The following is a 19506-nucleotide window of genomic DNA, read 5'->3' on the forward strand; positions in this document are numbered from 1 at the left end:
CTTATATGGGTCTATAAATATCTGTTATATGGATTTTCAAAATAAGCGTTCACTTTGGGTGTACTCAACCTCAAAAAGTAGAATTAATCTCAGATCGTCTTGCACTGTTGTATTCTGCTTTATAACATGTGATTGTGTGACCCTGTCTCCTGTGGTTAAATGTATTTTACCACCTTTAGCTGAAGAGGTACACTCGCCCTCCTGCAACATTTTCAATATATATTGTTGTTTCTTTACGATTACTTTCTGTGCTATATATTTACATCATCAGGCAGAGTTGTTCATTTTTAATGCTATGGGATCTGCTCTATGCATTGGATACGATTGTATCCAAAATTAGCATAGTATGTAATATTCAGGAGCAACAGACTAAAACAACACTACTTAAACATTCTAAAGATTGATCTAATTAACACCAAATTCAGAAATGTTGGTGTTAAAACAGAGACCGATTGAAGTTGCCTCTAGATTTAAGATCAGTTTTGTCATTTTGATTGTGGTGATCTTAATAATTAATTTAGACTTTGAGTTTGGAGTTAAGAGGTTTCAGTTGAATAAGTACCATTAACACATTTTTAACCTAGCATCATTTTTGTAAATTTGGCACAGTATCATATAGTAAAAGTTGCATGAAGACATGTTTCACTCAATAAATAAAAGTCATTTGAAGGTGGAGATCCCTTGGAATTTTCTGACATACAAGCAGGTTGACTGACTGGAGTTACATAATAATAATAATAAAGAAATGAGTTACAGAATAATAATCACATGTAAAAACAAAATGTTACAAAACCCAAGGACAGAGCCGCATTCAGCCATATGTCTGTGCGTTTGTTAGGCCAATCACCTTAGTCCCTCGGCACCTAGTGGATCTGCCATTAAAAATGACATTCCAGAGCTCTGTAATTAACAGTAATTGACCAATGTGCCTTGAGTCAAAATATTTTCCTATCCAAGAGCATAAGGCAGCAAAGTCTGTGATAGTTAAATAACTTCCAGCAAGAAAGAGAACAGACTGTTATAACAGCCAAGGGCACAGCTGCTACAGGACCTTGGCGGTGCCAATACATAAACATATATTGGGCATCTGATAGCTTTCTCTGGGCATGATACACATCCTGCAACTTACGGGTTGTAACGTTCCCACTCAGAAGAGACCTTGTCTTTGCACCTCTTGGTGAGAAAGTAACAGTGACAGTGTACAGAGTCTGTGAGGTCAATGACTTCAAGGTCACAGAAGAGCTGCCACCAGGGACTTCAACCTGCAAATGACAACCAAACAGAATGAGGGCAAGCAAACAATAGAAACATGGTGTCATTTCTGTGCTTCTCTCATTACCCTTTACCACATTTCCAAATAATTAAGATAAATGTTCAGTACAGCTTGGTAACCCACTAATTATGATATCCAGATCATAGACTGTTAAGCCCAACCGTACGTGTAGAAAGAGCACCAACCTTGGTGTCAGTGGTGGTTAAAGTAATTCATTGTGAACCTGAGAGGTTAAAACTATGGCATCTCCTCTAGGTTCCCTGACTATTGGGAAAAAGGTGTGAAATACTCCTGTCCATTTCACCACTGCACAAATGGAGCCCCACAGCCCCCATGCTATCCATCCGGGACTGGTGAGCACTATTTTGGGAAAACCACAAAGTGGAATTGGTTACTGGCGGCTGATGCTGCCAAACTTCAAACAGATTTCAATAGGTGCTCACATACCAGAATGAAATACATATAGGAAAACACTGATTTGTCAGACATATCTCCCAGGATCCATATGGTGGAGCAAGGTACATTATAAGCGTGCTTACAGCTAAGGGTTACATTTTCTAGCACATTTAGAACTACAACATTTGGGAACATCTCTTGTGTCATTTCCAGAGCTGTATGACTCACAATATGAATAGTGTCACCTTTGGCAATGGATAATTTAGTAACATTGAGCCTGTCAAGCAAGGTTTAGCTGTGACTATTTCCTAGGGCCTCCTGATATCATCTTTGTTCAAATGTCATTTTGTTCAGCATCATTTGCATACAGCAGACACTGTTTCCTGCATCGGAAACAGGAATATGATACGAGTTGGATTTATTCGGTTTTATAGACCACAGGGCTGACACTCTTCACACTAACCTCTCTGCTATCCGTAGCGCTTGCGTGAGGATTGTATGTGACACGCTGTAGTGGTCCGACATTAGGCAGCACCTCCCAGTGCACAGTGATGGTGCTGTGCGTGACGTTAGTGAAGTGTAAATTTCGGAGTGTTGGTTCTGTAAGACAATGAAAGGGACTCTGAACATCATTGTTTTTTCCTGGGACCAGGGACTCCAGATGTCAGAACTTACCTGTCATTTGCTGTATTGTTACAGGGTCACTGGATTCCTCTCCAGATACAGCTAACACGTTCACACTATACAGGGTGCTCGGTGACAAACCAGACACAAGGGCCTTTGTGTCGCCCACCTTAATCTGCAAAGTAACTCTTTGTGTTAGACATGTGCCTGTGTACAGATGTGAGGATAATATAAGTAGGGCTGGTGCTTTCATTAGGTGGCTGCCTAGGGCGCCGGCCTCTGGTGGGCGCCACTGAGACCCGGTACAAATATTAATAATGAGACATTATTAGTCTACTTAATGCTTGCAGCGGCTGTGAGCATAATTAAACTGACATCCAATGCCGCTAGCTGCCAGACATCCTATGATTTACACATGGTTGACGTAATTGCAATTGAGTCATTCAGTATCTCATTACACGGCAGCCAGCAGCGCAGCGAGACACCCTCCCCTTAACTCCTGGACAGCTATTCTCACAGAGGAGCTTATGAAGGAGCCCCTGAAGAACAGCAGCAGCAGTGGATCCACTAGCTACTAGTAGCTAGTAGCTAGTGGCTAGTAGCCACTAGCTACTAGCTACTAGATAGGCAGTGCACATTCATTTTTAAGTAAAATAGTGACTCTAGTCATTAATAAATAACCCTAAACAATAACCTATAAATGTCCATTTATATTCATCAGAAATATTAAATATGTGAAAATATACTATTTTTACTCAGTTAATATGTTAAATCATTGTCAAAAAGAGAAAAAGGTGTATCCCTTTAAAGGGACACTCAACTTAATTCATACAGAAATAACTTAACTTAGTTTATACAGAAATTATATACAAGGTCGTTATATTCCCAATAAATTCACACTTTAATTCCTTTAAAACAAAAACAGCATATTAAATAGCAAAATATTAAAAATTATAAACCTCACATTTAATATTCTTTTACTATATTTCAATAATAGTGTGAAAACTATATGTCACTTATCATTTTGTAAATTTAATGGGCACCATGGAATATATTTATACTTTTTTTAAAAAAAAAATCCATTTTTAATTCTCTTTAATCCAACTTCAAGCTTTCAATTCTCTTGTTGATTAGTATATAGTATAAGTATGGGGTATTGGTGGGCAGAGGCAGTAGGCACCCAGAAACCTGGCACCTGCCCTGAATGTAAGACAGAGAACAAACTGGGTCAAAACTCTGAAATGACACATTAAGCATTACCTCTTTCGCCTCTACCCCTTGATCAGTCTCTGTTGAGTAGGTCACCAGGTAGTGCATGGCTCCCTCCGATGGCTGCCATTGTAACTGTATGGTTGAGTCTGTCACCTGATCCACCGAGAGAGCACGGGGAGCTAAGAGTGGCACTGGAGAGGGCAGAATGGAAAAGACTATGACGTGTATAGAGTCAAGTATGGTCAGCACAGCAGAAAGCACAGAAGCTTGCAGAAGCTTGGCTATCAATTTAAAGAGCATTGCACAGGTAGTATTTAGTATGGCAGAGCTTTTGTTTGACATTACACAGCATGGTTTAGCATTGCAAAGCATGGTCTAGTAGAACAAGCATTGTTTAGCATTGCAGAGTGAAGCAACCATTGAGATGTCATATTGAGTGGGCACCCACAGGTGGAGGTGATTCCACGAAGTCCTGCACCCACACCACTGACATAGATGGGGAATACCGACACCAGGTAATCTGTTTGAGACGTCAAATTCACAAGAATAGCAGAGGAAGAATCTCCATCTAACACTACCTGAAAATAAATAATAGAATAAAGATGGCACTTCTGAGGCAGAGCATGAACTGTAACTAGAAGGAGATGGAGCCGATAGGAAGTAACAGATGGGTGGAGAAAGGTGACGGAGTTAAACATGTGGCTGTTATAGAGAACTGAATTATAAAATGTAGAACAGATCTAGGCAGATAGAAGAGAGTAGCTCTAGAGACTAGAGTGTAGGGACATTTAGATACTGGTAAGAGGGTTAGGAAAGGGTTGGGTCAAACAGTAAGTAGTAATAGGACATAGAAAAGAGGTGTCGCAGACCGAGGAGGAAAACCCCTTGGCCAAATATTACAACTTGTGATAGCGATCAGGAGCAAAAATAGTGAACAGCAGGGATCATGACAGAGAATTGAAACAAAGTGCAGAGAAACAATACATAGGAGTAAGTTGGCGGAGCTAGTGATAGGTACCAAGATCTGACATACAGCTGGGCAAATTTGTATGTATGGAGTTAAGTTCGGGAATTGTCGTCAAATAGTGGGGAAAATGGTTTACATTAGAGAACCAGGGCAAAAGCAATGCTTTATAGTCCAGATATTATAGGCCTCTAAATTCCAATTAATGAGTTTTGTGTTAAGGGGTAGAAAAGCATTTCATTACAATAATACAAGATTAAGTTTTACACCTCTTGAGGAGTCCCGCCACGCGATGGGTAGTAGACTATACGGTATTTCCGGACAGGCTGTTGTGGAGGCGTCCAAGACAGTCGCATGCTCTTGGCCGTTACATCGGACACCAATAGATGTGTGGGACTGGGATGAAGGTCAATGGTTTCCTGCACAGCAACATTCTGGGACCCTGGATGAGAGACCCACATTTCATAGGACACCTTGATGTAGATTAGTCTCAATGTCCATTTCATATCACAAGTGTCTCACCAAGATCTGCTTCCTTCCTCCTCTCTTTCAGTCTCATGCAGAGAGCTCGGGACACATCTCCCACCAAAGAGCTGAGCATTGGGAAGTCTGGCACCATATGTACGGTAAGGTCTGTGGGCTGTGACGCTATTTCTCTCAGCTCAGACTCATCTGCATTCTTCACCCCTGGGGAGCCAATACAACTGATAAAACAAAAGCCACTTCAAGGGTTGGAGCTAAGTGCAATACAAAGGAAAACGTTTGTTGGCTTTGTAGGTGGTCCTGATTGGAGATTATTCATAAAATTGGCCTCTGTGACCTCTTACCAATGGCAAATATGTATATTCCAGCCTGTTTGAGGGTTTGTGCAACTGTGATCGCATCATCTTGGGACTTGCCATCTGTTAAGAGGATCACCACTTTCCCAGCCAATGGCCGGGCCCCCGAGGCTGCTCTGAGATTCTCCTCCACAACATGGGTGAGAGCCATACCTAACCATATAAGAACATACTTGTTATAAGTAGTAGGAGAACATGCAAAATAAACCCTAGTCTCAAAAACAAGTTGCATACCAGTAAATGTGTTCCCTCCTTTATATTTCACCCTCTTTATAGCATCTAATACTTCAGCTTTAGAGGAATACATGTTCAGATCCCATTCTGTCTGTGGTTCACCACTGTATTGGGACAGACCTGCGTGGGGCAGAGAAAAGACAAACACAAAATCGTTACTAGAAATGAATCAGTGTTTTACTTAGATAACTACTTTCTTAGGTTTTTCACATAAAGTGATAGGCCAAATGCCTATCTTTTAGTTGTCTGAACAAAAAGACTCCAGTTCTCTCTCTTCTCACTCCTTTTACTTCTCTAGCTTCTGCCTTATAATTCTTTTACAGTACCTGTCTCCTATCCTGTCTCTACTTCCCTTATTCTGCTCCTGTCTCTTCCAGCTTGTCCCTCTCCAGCTCCTGCCTCTTCCTCCTTTTCTAGTTACTGTCTCCTATTCTGTCTCTTCCTCCTCTTACCTGTCCAGTCTCCTGTCCTGCTTCTCCTTCCTCTGCCATCTCCTGCTCCTGTTTTTTTTCTTGTCCTTCTCCAGTCTGTCTCATTTCCACTACAGTTCCAGTATCTCCCTCCCAGTCTCTCTGTAACCCCTGTATCACATTAATTGTTCCTTTTCAGCCCATTTCTATTCCATCTCCAGCTCAATTTGCTATCTCCGCTTCCCATTCCAGCTCTGCCTATTCTTCCACATATCTGGTTTTTCTTCTAAAGTTACTTTTGGATACTTGGGTGCTGTCCTTTAAACTGTTCACTGATCCCATGTTGGCTAAACCTATTTTTTGTACCCCTGACATGTACTAGTTATCCCCCTGGGTCACATGGAATAGTTGTCATTGTACCAATGCGGATCTTGTCCCGGGAAATGTGGAGAGGGCCAAGTATTCCCCACAGGAAGTTTTTCACAAGCCTGAAATTGGTGCGTCCTACACTCCAAGAACTGTCCACAAGTAACACAATGTCCCACTCAAGTGTTGTGTCACAATGATGCATTGATCCTGGGGATTGAAAAAAAAGAATGAGGGTGATTAAGAACATTGATAGTCATGTTTTAATATAAGTGGGGCAAAATGTAACGTAGCAATATGCTTGAAAACATGCTTTACTATATGTTAATGGCACATAAGCTCAATTTTTTAAGTTTTTGCATAGGATTTATCTAATGGAGACTTAAAATAAAATTGGATAAATGTTTTACAGAAAAGCTTTCAGCACAATCTGTGACAGCAGTTTTGTGTCACCACCACTTTTGTCTTTGCAGATTAGGGGCTAGATTTACTAAACTGCGGGTTTGAAAAAGTGAGGATGTTGCCCATAGCAACCAATCAGATTCTAGCTGTCATTTTGTAGAAAGCACTAAATAAATGAAAGCTAGAATCTGATTGGTTGCTATAGGCAACATCCCCACTTTTTCAAACCCGTAGCTTAGTAAATCTAGCCCTAGATCTTCTCCTAAAGTGTGTACAAAAAAAAAAAACTGCCCCCACCTTTATCTTCACCAGTCCCCTTCTTGCTGCCCATCACATAAAGGAATAAGATTTCACCAGCGAGCCACACCCAAATGCAGCTCAAATATACCTTAGAAAACCATACACTAGTTTACAGATATAGACAAAAGAATATATATAAAAAGACATCTTAGCTCTTATGGACTCTCTGATAATGGTGAAAAATTAAAGACCTCACAGTGATTATTAGAACCAGTGGGAAAAAAAATAATAATAATAATAATAATAAGATATACTTAAATTGTGTAATCTTGGTATGTCTGTATCTTCTTTTCTTCTCATATTGGTCAATCCAGTAGTGTCATATAAACAAAAAAATGATCAAATATAGTGTAATACAATAAAAACAAAATATTATACACCACGGTGTAAAGATAAAAATGATTGTTGTCCATTCTATAAAACTCTACCCTTCCACTCTGTGCTCTATAATCAATATGTCACACGTGTTGCCCCCTAGTGGTAGAGAACTCACTAGATGTATTCTTTGAGAAGACCTTTATAAAGAGTCTTTACTACTGAAACAGTCTCCCAATGAGAATTCTCCCTTTCTCAATTCAATTCCCCATATAGGGGTGGAATATATGCAAATAATAGGAAATTAATCTAAAGTGATATTGTCCTAAAATTTTCAATTTTATAAAATAAATATAAACTCACATAAATTAAAAACAATAAGTTTACACTCCAATTTAAAATACGTGCGCAAGTTCTCCTACGAGAAGAAATGGATGAACAGTCACAGAGTATCAAGATCTTTAGTTTCCCCATGGTGTTGGAAACACTGGATATTCTGTCCAATTCAAGATGGTAATGCTGATAGGATAATTAAGACTCATCCTTATCCTCACCCAAATACACTATATTTGATTATTTTATGTTTATATCACACTATTGGATTGACCAACTTGAGAAAAAAAGAAGACACAGATATAACAAGATTACACAATTTTACACAGTACTGAACAACATAATTCCCTCTTCTTGGGTTAGATGCAATTCTTACCTATTCTTATACTGTAGCCTTTAGGCGTTAATATTTATTGCAAATAAGTATTTAAAATGCAAAAAACACTTATGAAATTCAGTAAAGATTACATAATGGGTATTCTAATGCTGCAAGGTACAAAGAACCAATCAGCAGCAAAGTATCTTTGGAATATATTTTAAAACTATGGTATAACTATTCAGGAATGTAGTTCTTATAGGAAATTAGCAAAAAATCAGGAAGATTGGAATCAAAATAAATCCAAACTGGAGTTATTCCTGTCTAAAGTAAGATATGTGACTATGTTCCTTACAACAGGTACATGGAATAGGGGTCGATTTAGACTCATGCTGCCAAAACAGCTCTGACCCATCGAGGCATGGACTCCACAAGACCTCTAAAGGTGTCCTGTAATATCTGGCACCAAGACGTTAGCAGCAGATCCTTTAATTCCAGTAAGTTGCGAGCTGGGGCCTTCATGGCTCAGACTTATTTTTCCAGCACATCCCACAAATGCTCGATCGGATTGAGATCTGGGGAATTTGGAGGCCAAGTCAACACCTTGAACTCTTTGTCATATTCCTCAAACCATTCATGAGCAATTTTTGTAGTGTGGTAGGGAGCATTACACTGCTGAAAGAGGCCACTGCTAATAAATACGTGTCAGACGCCGTCCCCGCTGATCCCCTGTCAGACGGGGAACGGACGTCTGACCTTCCTGTCGGCGGTCCGGGACTCCACTTCCGGGTTCTTCGGGCGCATGCGCCCTGTTCCCCGTTCCAACGGAACGCCGCTGCTCCTATGAATACCACCTCCTCCTGCCCGCCAATCAGCTTACCCTAGCCTCTATTTAAACCTGTCTCTGGCGCCATTAGGGTGCCAGAGTAACAGGTTCACCACCAGTGTTCCTGGCTTCCACACTCCCTTGTTGTTCCTGAGTATCCTGCTACCTGTTTACTGTTGTGACCCCGGCTTGGCGACCATCCTCTTCCTCTGTGTGACCTATTCTGTACCGTGACTTCGGCTTGGCGACTACTCTAATGGATTTCCCTTTTGTACCTGATATCCCTGATTGCTGTGACCCGGAACCGTCTGACCTCTCTACACTACACTGGTAACTGGCCAATAGGACCGCGACCTGCGTGCTCTCTGCTGCGAAGTCCAAACCTCCTTGCGGGGGTCCCTGGTGAACACCAGGGGCACGTTAGACTCCGCGCCTGTTTGACCAGTTGCGCTAATACCGGTTAGTGTCTATTTCTCTTCAGCCCTCATAGGCCTACAGCGTGACAATACGTTGCCATGAAGGGGTGTACTTTGTCTGCAACAATGTTTAGGTAGGTGGTACATGTCAAAGTAACATCCACATGAATACCAAGACCCAAGAATTCTCACCAGAATATTGCTCAGAGCATCACACTGCCTCCGCCTGATTGCCTTGTTCCCATAGTTCATCCTGCTGCCATCTCTTCCCAAGCTAAATGACGTATATACACCCAGCCGTCTTTATGGTGTAAAAGAAACTGTGATTCACCAGACCAAGCCAATTACTTCCATTGGTCCATGATCCAGTTCTAGCATTTACATGCCCATTGTAGGTGCTTTTGGCGGTGGACAGGGGTCAGTATGGGCACTCTGACAAGTCTGCAGCTATGCAGCCCCATATACAGCAAGCTGCAAAGCACTGTGTATTCTGACACCTTTCTATCAAAGCCAGTATTAACTTTTTCATCAATTTGGGCTACAGTAGAACTTCTGTCAGATTGGACCAGGCAGGCTAGCCTTGGTTACCCACGTGCATCTTAGGCACCTATGACCATGACACCGGTTCACCGTTTGTTTTTTGCTGGACCACTTTTGGTAGTTACTATCCACTGCATATCGAGAACACCCCACAAGACTTAGCATTTTGGAGATGCTCTGACCCAGTCATCTAGCCATCACAATTTGGCCCTGGTCAACGTCGCTCAGATCCTTACGCTTGTCCGTTTTTTTTGCTTCCAACACATCAATTTCAATAACTGTTTGCTCACTTGCTGCCTAATATATCAAACCCATTGGAAGGTGCCTTTGTAACAAGATAATCAATGTTATTAATTTTACTTGTCACTGGTGTCAATGTTGTGGCTGATCGGTGTACATGCAACTAGTAATGCACATTGTGGAAGCAGTAGTTTCCATTTTTCTCCTAAAATACTGTTTGGATAATATGACATTCTGTGTATTTGAATTGTTAATACATTGATTGAACTGTGTCTAGGAAGAGCCCAGATTACCAGCACCCCCTGAATATCTGCAAAACGTAAGTCCTTGTATGGGAATAAAAAAAATGGGGATCAGCTCCTTCATGCTCCTTTACTACCACTTGAATCTCCTTTAAATATACTCATCTTACAAAATGAAATCTGGTTTTTGCCTGTGGGTACATAAACAGTGGATTCTCACACCTAGAGGACACCCATTCAGGACACCCGAGATCGGCACAACGCCTCCCATCAATGCACTTCCCCCCCCCAAAAAAAAAATGAGCTGTATTTATGCAGAAAATTATGCAGACAAAGGAACTTTTTTTCTGCATTTTTGTACCTTGATAAAGTACCATTTACTGTAGCCTGTCCTCACTATTAAACATTCTTAGCAGGTAGCCTGCATATGTTTATTTATTGACTTGTAGAGCTGTTCAGGATTAGATAGCAACAATTGTTTTGTGTGACCAAAAGGTTATTTCATCCTATCTATAAGAGACTTGAAAGAGTATTTATTTAATTGTGAAAAGACCATTGGTATTTCCCTCACGTACATTCCGACAAGCCAGAGAGTAAAAATGTGTGTGCGGTCTCCAATGCAGATTTGATATTGAGCATTGGTCACAATGTTTTTTTAGCTGACTGTGATTTTGGAAGATGAATAAAACTTTTTGATACAAAAAAACACGGCTGCGTTGCCAAAGTTTACTCTCCTTTGATGTTTATGATTAGTTGATAATTTAATGCACCAGCTGTTGGTTGAAACAAGAGAAGCACAGGAAGCGGGTAACACATATGCCAGTATTTAAACTTTTATGTTTAATTTAACACCAAGCATCATTTTTAATGTTAAAAGATATGCTACATATCCAATTATCTATGGATTGTTAGAACAGAAGTAAATACCCAGGTCTGCAAAAATGGACTGAGGATCTAGATCAGAGGTGTCCAAACTCAGTCCTCTAGTCTACCAACAGTTCATGTTTTCAGGATCTCTTTAATCATGTGCAAGTGAGTTAATCTATTTGGCTGAGTCAGTAATTACCCCATCTGTTTCTACAGACAGAATTCCTGAAAACGTGAACTGTTGGTTGCCCCTGAGCTCCGGGTTTGGACACTTCTGTTCTAGAAAATAAAAGATAATAGGTCAATACATTCGTGACCTCTAAGATGAAATATCTAATTGCGCACTTGATTGAGAACAAGTGAGATGAAGAGTAAATGGAAGTACATTTACAAAGTTAAGCAAGAACAGGGTTGAGAGAGTGATGACTGAGAAACACGAAAGAAAGGACAGCAGTGAGAAAACTGTGGAGGATGACAGAACAAGAGTTTTTCATGAAGAAACCACCATTAGTGCAGGACTGAGCAATGACACAGAAGTATTACAGAGTAACTGAGCTTGGGAGATTAAACACAGAAAAGAAAAGGTCAATATCTATTAGGTGCTGGGAAAATCTGCTGCCAGAACAATCTCACTCTGGAAATCTTTTGAGACATTGTTATTATTAGAATCCAGGGGACTTAGGGAGCCCTTACTGATGACCCACATTACCTTTCCTTGGGGTACCCGGTGTAGCAGACACCTCTCTTTCTGTTTTGGAGGAAGTTTTCTGGGTAGGTTTAGGGGCCCTCTTTCCATCAGAGCTCTGTGATCTGGTGCTTAGGGTGACCAGCTGTTCCTTTTCCACTCCCCTTTCTAGTAAGGAAGACACATTATTATATATATAAATGCAGTTGTTCCCAAAACAGAGCTGCTCTCAACAGCTACGGGCAAATATACACGTATACATATATATATATTTATATATATATATATATATATATATATATATATATATATATACATATATATATATATATATATATATATATACATACACACACTCACATATATATATATATATATATATATACACACACTCACATATATATATATATATATATATATATATATACACATATATATATATATATATATATATATATATATATACGTATATATATATATATATATATATATATATATATATATATATATATATATATTATATACACACACACACACACATATATATGTGTGTGTATATATATATATATATATATATATATATATTTTACAGTGTTTGGATTTGCTATTATATGTTAGCTGACTTGCTCTTCGCCACCGTTTTTGTTTAAATAAAAACTGTGACCTTTTGCCAAATTTACATTGGTGTCCATGTGGTTATTTATTTACTGAATTACAGCAATTGTAAGTCTAAACATGTGATGGAGGTTTGGGAGCAATGAAAGGGAGATATCAACACTATTCAGTTTATTATTTTTTTTAATTGAACCAGAGAAACACATGCAATGATGGCAAAATTACAAAATCCTTCATTAAGACAGTTCGCTGCAGACTTTAGCCAACACTGGTGAAAATTGGGACTGTTGTGAAGGGAACATTAGAACATAGACTGGAAATGACTTGAATTTAACGTTAATGTTATAAATAGTAATATAGGAGCAAAACAGCTCAACACAACATTATTGTAGCTATTTTTCAAAATTTTTTATTAAATCCAGATCCAAAACCTTTCGGGTCTGTTCGACAAAACCGGTAGCAAAGCTAAAACATGAAGTTGGGTTAGAACAGACACCGGTTTCAAAACTGAAACACGCACTCTAATGTGTATATATATATATATATATATATATACACACACATACACACACACACACACACACACACTTACACATATACACACATCCACACGCAGAGTTGTATGCACCCAATTTACAGCAGGCACACATCAGACACTTACATCTTATGTTTTTATCCATTTGCTTTATCTGTAACATTCACTATTAGGCACAATTAAAACTTAACAAATCCTCTCTAATATAGCAGGAATAACTCCCCGTCTCATACACACACACAGAAAAAAGAAAAGCACAATATATGTACAAATGTCGAAGACAGCACCAATCAGCATCAGTGGTGCAAACTGCCAGTCACAAGTGGTTCGCTAGTGCCGTAACCACTATCTGCACTTGGTCCTGACCACCGGCAAATACATCGTTCTCAGGTGTATACGTATGTTTTCCCCAGTATTCATCCTTTCACAATTGCGTGAACATGGCCTTACTGTGCTCAGGCTATGTTAGAACACCCCCATTCTGCCTCTTCCAGGTCAAGGCTGGCAGAATCATGGAAATCTGCATGGATGCATATGCCCCCTATTGTATATATAGCAGTGCCAAGCACTAATTAGAAGAGACACTTTATAGACCCCCCCCCCTGACAATGCTACACTGTCACCAACCCATGCAGACCTGTGGTGTCAGCGGCGCTGCCATCTGCTGGTGAGGGGGATTCCATTTCAAAGATCCTCGGTACTGGAGTCACTTCTGATTTCTTCCTCTCACTACTGGTTTGAGCTTTCAAATTCTCTACTGCAATTATACAATGGGCAAAGGACTTAATTGGTTATGAACAATGAAATGGATACATATTACACAAACCCACTATTATCCAATAAAGCAGTGGTGTATATTTAACCATTTTGTGGCCACAGGAGACAACTGAAATAGCGTTCATCTAACTCATTATACAAAGTCCCCGAAACATTGCTATGCACACATTGCATTTTATAAGTTACAGGTATTGCCACTTTGATTATAATTAGACATAATGCAGAAACCTCTCAGACTTTTGCAGCATGAGCATTTGTACTGATTAACAAACTGGCAGCCAATGGCCTTGGATACCCCTAGTGGATATGTAAAGTATAGTACTTCTGACTGAACAGACTGGGACATATCCATTACAAATTCATTGTCCTGAGACCATTTAGCATCTTGATTTAATGATGTTTTTCTCAATAAAGATACTAAAGATAACTTTAATCAATTGTCTTTCACATACCCTCCTGCAACATGTACTACATCCATTACTTAATCTGTCCCTTTAGCACTTTCCCTCCGGGTCCTTATATCATCAGCCACATAAAACAACAGTATTCCACGGGAAGGAACATAAACATCTCTGGCTGATACCGTAAATACATGGCTAAAAAGTGCTATAGGGACACAGAAAGGTAATGATGTTATCATTCAGAAAAACATGGCCATCAGTTGTTTTTATTTCCCAAAATGTAGCGAGAAACATCTGTCAAATTGGTGCATTATAACGTTTATCTCCAGGAGTTTGAGGTCCCTATTTCAGCACAGACTACTCACTGATAAACCTCTTCTTGGCTATCAGAGTGTCTTGGTCCCCTTGGATCACGTGGATCTGAAGAATGTATTCCTTCCAAGGGTCCAGACCGCCTACTGTCACTTTGGGTGTTTTGGTTTTCAGCATTACTTCTTGCTCGGAGTCACCTAGAATGAAAGTGGTCTTTTTGGTGAGTAGTGTTTTAGGGAAGATTCCCCACACCCTCCTCATGCTCACCTGTCATTGGTTTTACTAGAACCTTATAACCATTGCTAAGCCCCTCTGTTTCCTTCCATTTCATCTGTAGTCTGTCCTCGGCGAGAACTGCCAGCCTCAACCGCCCAGATCCTGCATGATGGACCACAAAGAGCTTTGTCACTTTCTCTAGAATCAAAAGTGTTATCCAGTGACAGAAGTGTAACATGATCCAGACTAAGCTAAACACAAATCGGATAATGTTACACCTGGTCAGAAAGGACATTGTAATATGTAATATAGTCATTGGCCATGTAAAATACAATGACTCGTGTAATATTGAGCCACCTATAAACCAAGCATATGCAGCCTATGGCACAGCAGTTTGTGTGGAACTAAAAGTGCTAGCATGCCTTGCCAGACAAAAGTTTCACAAGACTGACAAAAGGGTTTGGCCATAGAAACTGATCAGATTTCATCAATTTAGACCTTTTTGGAATTGCTTATGGTTGGTTGATAATGGTTAAATAAAGAGGACCATACTTTAAGCCATTCCATTTTTTCGGCGTACAAGAAATTGGTGCATTGTGACACCTTGTGGTAAATCTGCAGAACACAGGTCTCCAATTATTGCAATTCAGAAATCAGAGGGCTCAGGTAACCAAGACATGTATATGTAAACAGTCCAGAATCAGTAACTAAAGGGGGGGAGAAGACAGCATTAATATTACTGTACCAGCATCACATTTACCGTGCAAGTGCAGTGTAGTCTTGAAGCGACATACACTATTTATGTCCTGAGTGTAATCAGTCTGCATCACCATAGCCTTAAGTAATTTATAAAAAAATACACTGGCTTCCTGTGCTGTTGTGGTCCCTGACCATTTTCTCTTTGCAGGTTAAGTTGCTTTTTATCCCAAATCCATATCCCCCTGCCTCATTACTGCTATATTTTGTACTATTTTTTAAGATTTTATATATGTCCATCATAATAGGAATTTCTCCAAAGTGACAGAGTTGTCACCCTCCCCTTATCATTATTATTATCCCCATAGATTTGTAAGGCGCCACAGTGCTCTGCAGCGCCGTATAGTAGCATTACATAAGACCCAGAGCAACATTGGCCATTAACTGTGCTCTCTGGGAAATAAATTTAAAATCTTAGTCTAAAGATGACTCCGTCTTGTATGTTTGAATTGAAAATCTGCTGTTCAGTGGAACTTGACCTAATGGATTAAAGTGGAGTTCAATTTATAACAATAAAATATTCAAGTATAAACACCTGTAAGTAATAACTGTATAAAGAGTAACTTCTAATGTCATTTCTTATAAAGGATGAGTTATGTGGCCATCACTCCCTATTCATTAGGAACACTTGTGTGTTATAAGGGATAACTCTCGTGTCTGATTTGTCCACCCTCCCTTAGGATGTAAGCTCTTATGAGCAGGGCCCCTCTTCCCCCGTGTCTCCATACCTGTTCTTCTGCTCTCTCCTTACTCCTTATGGCTGTCCCGGAGTTACTGAAGCATTGGTACTTTGTGTTCATCGTTCTGTACTGTTCAACCCTGTACTGTCTACTGTTTGTACTATGTACGGCGCTGCGGAAACCTTGTGGCGCCCAACAAATAAATGATAATAATAATAATAATAACTCACCTACTTTAAATTATTACAGTTATTGCAAGTCACCACATATTTCCTAGATCTGTATTAAAGCACTTGGCTATAATGCGTTTTGGAAATAAATGGTCACAGAATAGCCTTATCATTTACAGAAGGAGATATATTATCCCATATATCATCTATGGTTTCTCAGCTTTGCAGTAACGTTGCCCAGACACTATTTATCTTATAAAAATCTGGGTTTACAAATGACCAAGAACACTCGCTAGTGAAACCCATTAATTCAATATGTTGGAGAGATGCCAATCTCTATCACAACTGATACACTTGTCTACATATAATACATTAGCAAAATCAGAAGGGATATGAAGCACACAGTAATAATAGAAAAGCTTAGCTTGCATTTTATTCAAGTATACACATTGTAAAACACAGATGTCATCAGTCACAAACAGACCATTTCACCTTATACAAGGAATAGGGTCTGTTTGGTCACCGGTAATATACTATTTTAAACCAATGCACTTTAATGACATTGGGCCTGATTCATTAAGGGAAGTTAAGTAAAAAAATTGAGTAAGTAGTCTCCTGGACAAAACCATGTTACAATGCAAGGGGTGCAAATTAGTTTTCTATTTTGCATATAAGTTAAATACTGTCAGTTTTTTCATGTAGCACACAATACTTAATAGCTTATTTGCACACTGAAATTTAAAGTTGATATTTGTGTGCTACATGAAAAACAGCCAGTATTTAACTTATGTGCAAAATAGAAAACTAATTTGCACCCCTTGCATTGTAACATGGTTTTGGCCAGGAGACTACTTACTCAATTTTTTTATACTTAACTCCCCTTAATGACTCAGGCCCATTGAGAGAAACACACATGAACCATGGCAGTCTATTTTGTACAAGCTGACATAAGACTCTATATACAGTATAATCTATAAAAATACAACATTTCACAAACAATAACAAAGTTCATTGAATATAGATAGCACATTGGGCTTCATACATGTCTACACATTTCACTAAAGTTAGTTTGTACAATTATGTGCATAACTCTGCCATAAAAAAGCCAGAGTCTGATATATTTACAGGCTCACTTATATGTTATACTTAAATCTTCCTAAGGCGAATACAGTATTGACTAGATTGGATAGGGGGCATTAAGAAAGTCTAAGTACCAAAATGAAGGACAATACACCTTGCTGTACAGAATGTTATTTCATTTGAGCGACTCCCCCCCACCCCCTGTGTGGGAGTCCACCATGTGTTCTCCCTTGTTTTGACCCTCCTTTTCCTTTTTTCTGTACCCTCATATACTTTTAAAAAAGTTTCATAAAAATTATACACGTTAAAAAAGAAAGTCTAAGTAAGGAGTTCACAATCCCACCACAATATTGTAGCCTGCTGTATATAGTTTTAACATGTCATGGGGTGTACATTTTTTTTCTCTGTACTTTTTATATTGGGCCAGATAGAAATATTACAATTTAATTATGGTGACCTGAAATTCAATAATGCATAGAGTGGACATGTCACCTGTACACAGTGGACGCAGTCATTTAGGGCTGAATTATTAATCCTAAAATTGCAGCTTCGCAATTCACTAGATAGCTACAGTGCCACTGTGACTCACTCAATGGCGTCATCACCCTCCCTCCCACACTTGCCATCTAACCCAGAAGGGAGAGAACATAAGTTGGCAAATATGAGTTATTCGAGCATTCAGTCTTTTTACATCCAATGCCTATCTTCTGATTCACTCCTTCTATTCTCTGATTCGCTTGAAATAATGCTTTCTTTGGTACCTGTACTATATAATTAATTCATATGAATGTTAACATGTGAAGAAGCCTGAAGTCATAATAGACCTGTCACTGACCAGAACATCTTACAGGAACAATGAGACGACACAGCTGCTGGATACATGATTGGGGAAGAGAAGGCATATTACAATAGCTGTAATGTCACCGATTGTGGAGGTTTCCTCACTAATAGGCCCTATAACCATAGTAACGGTGCATCAAATTATACAGAAAGAAAGAAGGAACGTTGAGCCCAATTACACCAGTGATATAAGGAGAGATGTTGAACAACCTAGCAGATTTGTTTAACCAGTCACGTTTATAACAGATAACTTGTTGCTAATGTAACCCCTACTATGTGAAAACATGGCAGAGTCAAGTGCGTATAAGACAGTGACACTGACCACAATGCTGGATGGTTAATATTAGATAGATAGCACACCTCTGTTTCTGCTTTTCACACTCATTTCACAATTGCAATGACCTGGGTTGAACCAGTTAATTATAAATTTGTCTTTAACCCCAGATAATAAACTCAGCCCAGGTGATTGAAGTGGAAAACAAGTTTGAAACGCACAGTATTATCACACTGTGATAAGGAGTAAGGTCAGCAATCATTATAGTCAATTCATCTACTGAAAGGAAAGCCAACAAATTACGGCTCGACCAGCATGAAGTTCCTTGGTCATTATAACGGTAATCGTAAATATTTCTCATAAATTCTGTATAATAGTGGAAGCGGGGTGCAGGGGGTCAGTTGTGTTTGCTAAAAATGTCAGATTAATGCACTTTTGCCATATATGGGAGTGTGCTCTCTTAAATAAAACATTAACATTCCTGCAATTCTCCTATAAACTGGAGACATCAGTTGAATGCTACATGCCTGTATTTATTACCAATTCTCTAAATGTGCGGAAACGTCTACTACTTAGGAGGATAGACTCTAAAAGAAGAGAGCAGAAATTTTAGCTAAACTTTCCTATAGGATTGTCCTTCATCATACACTATATTCTATAATTTTATATTGTTATTATTTCTACCACATCAACTCAGGGCCGCCAAAAGGAATCCTGTGCCCTGATGCAGCTGGTTCTTGTGGTTCCCCCCATCCAGACTTGCAAAAAGCCGATGAAGCATGTGTAATCTTGTGGGGGAGGGCATGAGATCTACCAAACTAGACTGAACACATATCTTTGGCAAAAGCCAGAGCTGCACTCTCAGCTTAGGTGTGTGACCGTGTGGACCAATAGGTAGCTATTGGTCTGCTCAGTCACTCCCCCCACATATCATCCATAGAGATAGGGAGGTGGATGGTCTGATGGGGCCTCTTCAACCCTGGGCAGTAGAACCATCAGTCCACACCACAAAACACCACCACCTGACACCCAAGAGAGAGCCCTTATACC

The 19506-nt window shown here is 39.5% G+C and overlaps 1 protein-coding gene across 4 annotated transcripts in view; it reads right to left on the bottom strand.

Annotated features, from left to right (window-relative positions):
• Positions 1 to 19506, bottom strand: part of COL20A1 (collagen type XX alpha 1 chain) — a 113421-nt gene that overhangs the window by 69796 nt on the left and 24119 nt on the right. For all 4 annotated transcript variants that reach the window (XM_075176695.1, XM_075176696.1, XM_075176700.1 and 1 more), the window contains 14 exons: positions 14708 to 14818; positions 14494 to 14637; positions 13588 to 13707; positions 11825 to 11968; positions 6373 to 6528; positions 5543 to 5662; positions 5297 to 5461; positions 4992 to 5156; positions 4739 to 4911; positions 3954 to 4083; positions 3554 to 3696; positions 2345 to 2468; positions 2133 to 2269; positions 1130 to 1262 (listed from right to left, as the gene is read on the bottom strand). In XM_075176695.1, the coding sequence (XP_075032796.1) occupies positions 1130 to 1262; positions 2133 to 2269; positions 2345 to 2468; positions 3554 to 3696; positions 3954 to 4083; positions 4739 to 4911; positions 4992 to 5156; positions 5297 to 5461; positions 5543 to 5662; positions 6373 to 6528; positions 11825 to 11968; positions 13588 to 13707; positions 14494 to 14637; positions 14708 to 14818 (1965 nt within the window). The remainder of the gene's footprint in view (positions 1 to 1129; positions 1263 to 2132; positions 2270 to 2344; positions 2469 to 3553; positions 3697 to 3953; positions 4084 to 4738; positions 4912 to 4991; positions 5157 to 5296; positions 5462 to 5542; positions 5663 to 6372; positions 6529 to 11824; positions 11969 to 13587; positions 13708 to 14493; positions 14638 to 14707; positions 14819 to 19506) is intronic.

Source organism: Mixophyes fleayi, chromosome 6 (assembly GCF_038048845.1).
Source record: "Mixophyes fleayi isolate aMixFle1 chromosome 6, aMixFle1.hap1, whole genome shotgun sequence".
Taxonomy (NCBI): Eukaryota; Metazoa; Chordata; class Amphibia; order Anura; family Limnodynastidae; genus Mixophyes; species Mixophyes fleayi.